General features: G+C 34.3%; 1 protein-coding gene across 1 annotated transcript; it reads right to left on the reverse strand.

Moving 5' to 3' along the window:
- Positions 1-425: 425 nt before the first annotated feature.
- Positions 426-2,381, reverse strand: LOC149558193 (S-norcoclaurine synthase 1-like). Its single transcript, XM_089786101.1, has 3 exons — positions 1,643-2,381; positions 1,254-1,352; positions 426-983 (listed from the first exon to the last, which is right to left on the reverse strand). Exons 1-2 carry the CDS (start codon positions 1,906-1,908, stop codon positions 1,340-1,342), a joined length of 279 nt encoding a protein of 92 aa, XP_089642227.1. The 5' UTR covers positions 1,909-2,381; the 3' UTR covers positions 426-983; positions 1,254-1,339.
- Between the last annotated feature and the right edge of the window lie 240 nt (positions 2,382-2,621).

The raw sequence follows: 2,621 nt of genomic DNA on the forward strand, positions 1-2,621 counted from the left end.
TCTTGAAAATTAATGCACTAGATTCCATAATGAATTGCAGAGTTTATAAATATCTGCGAGATTCATTGGGTTGAATAGGCTAAAGCAAAAGTAGAGCCTGAGGTTGTGAAAGTTAGGTTGATTGTAAAGGTAATCTGAGCCTGTGAGTCTATCCAGAAACTAGAGTGTATTGTATGTAAATTGTTTACTGTAATACAAAGTTTCTCGGGAGTTTTTGGGTGGTGAGTTTTTCCCGAAAGGGTTTCCAACATTAAGTCTGGCTTCCTATGTTTATCTTGTGTGCATTTATTTTTCAATATTCTAAAGTAGATTTGCATTCTTTTATATTTGCCTTGTAAATATGCTATTTGGAAAGCGTTTCCACATCATTGCTTTCCTAATAGGAACTTCCTTTAAACATTTATTAACATATGTTACCTTCAAAATAAATATAAAAAGTATATATGTACTCGTTATTCAAGAAGAGAGGTAATATATCTGCAATCGAATACTTGACTACAGTAAAAGTATGTCTTCCTTATTCCTCTGTGTTACATTCAATTTGAAATCTATGAGAAGAGTTACCATGATAATTTTCTCAACAATCCAACACATTATCACATCTTCCAGATAAAAGCCCAAAACAAATGGCCACTTCTTCCAACTAAAAGCCCAAAACAAACCCGATAGAAGATCTTTTCCCTCGCCAGTCTATAGTCAGTTGATCTAATCAAAATTCAACTATTGAACAGTTTCAAATCAAAAAAATTAAGACCTGATTTTGGCAAATTCAAGATTCTTCTTCCCAACGAGCTTTCAAGAAAACACATGCATAATATACTCTGCTTGAATAAATCTTCTATACTGACACAGATGCAGCTCGTCTATGAGTTCAGGAGCAGAACCCAATTCTGTTTCAATATTCGGACCACAAAACATGGCAATAGAGATCCGATCTCTGTCCAGGTTTGTGACTGCCGTATGCTCAATCCTTTGCTAATCACCTAATTCAAAACACAGAAACAAAAATTATATTCCATATCAATCCGGTGGCTTATACATTATTCCCACGTTATAGAATCAGGTGATGAAGAATGAAGTGAAGTTTTGTTTTTATTTATTTATGAAATCATAAATCCAGACAATAATTCATAATATAGATTAAAACCCTTAATTACACACCCATAGAAGCATTTTTGGAATCAAGTTAACCTAGAGTGATAGTTCGTACAATTTGTTTGGCCTAATGACTGTTAAAATTTCATCTTCATTACCTCAATCATGTTCCGGATATTGATGACCAGAGCACCGATGGGTTTAACAGTAATCCATTCACCATCCTTACAAACCTGTAGCTCCACTATTTCACCATCCTGCAACAAAACAATCAAAGCATATCCATCTGAATGATGGCTTATGCCTAAAAGCATATCTATGCAACAAACTAGCAGCATGATTTGATAAAAAATGAAAATGATGAAAATCAGATGGACAGGAACAGGGCTAAAACACCAAGCAATTATTTTTAAATGGAATGTAAAAACTTAATGACGTAGATGTGTTTTTCATACCTACAGTCATCAGAGACCTAGGACAGGGGAAGAGGCAAAAATCGATTTTACATAATATTTTTATCAATATGAATTAACAAAGACTTGGGTACCTAAAATCCGCTGGCTTTGTTGACCAGAAGTCCATTTTCCTATCCTCTGGGGCCAGAGTAGCCAAGGACATCATATCCGCCCAGTCTAGTACTTGTTCATCAGAGATTATAAAAGCCTGGCCATAGCCTTCAAGCTCTTGTATTTTGTATTTGAGTTTTCCTTGCAAGGGCAGTTGAATGAAATCCCTTACAATTCTCTTCATCCTGTCTGTCAGGAAAAAAGGAATTTCATGAATCACAGCCTGTAATAGAGATATAAATATCATATTAGCTAAGCAAGCAAGTTAGAAGAGTAAAAACAATATGGAACCTGATCCCTATTCTACAACATAATTTATAGTCAATTTTGAAGGTACCCACTTGAAAAAGTCCCCATTCCTGACATGCCATGCCAAGCTTTTCTAATTCCCTTTTCCTGTAGAGATCTGATTCTCCCAAACACATGCCCATATCAATAATGGAAATGTCCAATTGATAAGGAGGAATGGCATTTGGGCGCTCTTCCTCTGGTCTGATATACCTTTGGGGGAAGCTTTGAAGGTTCTGAGATGCCAATTCCTGAACAACAGGAACTGAAAACTGTTTTGAAGTACCATCAGTTGGATTAAATATCAAGGCTGAATTAAACATTATACTTCTTTTAATCTAAACAAACTTTCTTGAGTTCTGACACTGCACTATCAGAAATTGGGTACATTATTATTATCACTTTTGCGAATACTCATTTTCATGCAAGTTGTACCTACTATCTTATATATCAATATGATATGAGAGCGTTTCCTTCTTTCTTTTATCAGAATTGAAATTTAAAAATAACATGTCAAAAATCTAACTATTGCAGTCACTAATTATTAATCTCCTATCATAAATGATTATTAAACTGTTGAAAATAAATTCTGAGCTAATATCGAAAAATAACACAACTGCAACTTCACTTATAAAATATGGAAAGAAATGTGCAACACAATGAACACAATAT

Source organism: Cupressus sempervirens, chromosome 5 (assembly GCF_028749045.1).
Source record: "Cupressus sempervirens isolate cs-2001-9-10 chromosome 5, ASM2874904v1, whole genome shotgun sequence".
NCBI lineage: Eukaryota > Viridiplantae > Streptophyta > Pinopsida > Cupressales > Cupressaceae > Cupressus > Cupressus sempervirens.

Coding starts and splice junctions, on each gene's coding strand:
- LOC149558193 (XM_089786101.1), bottom strand. CDS start 1,908: ATGATATTTATATCTCTATTACAGGCTGTGATTCATGAAATTCCTTTT.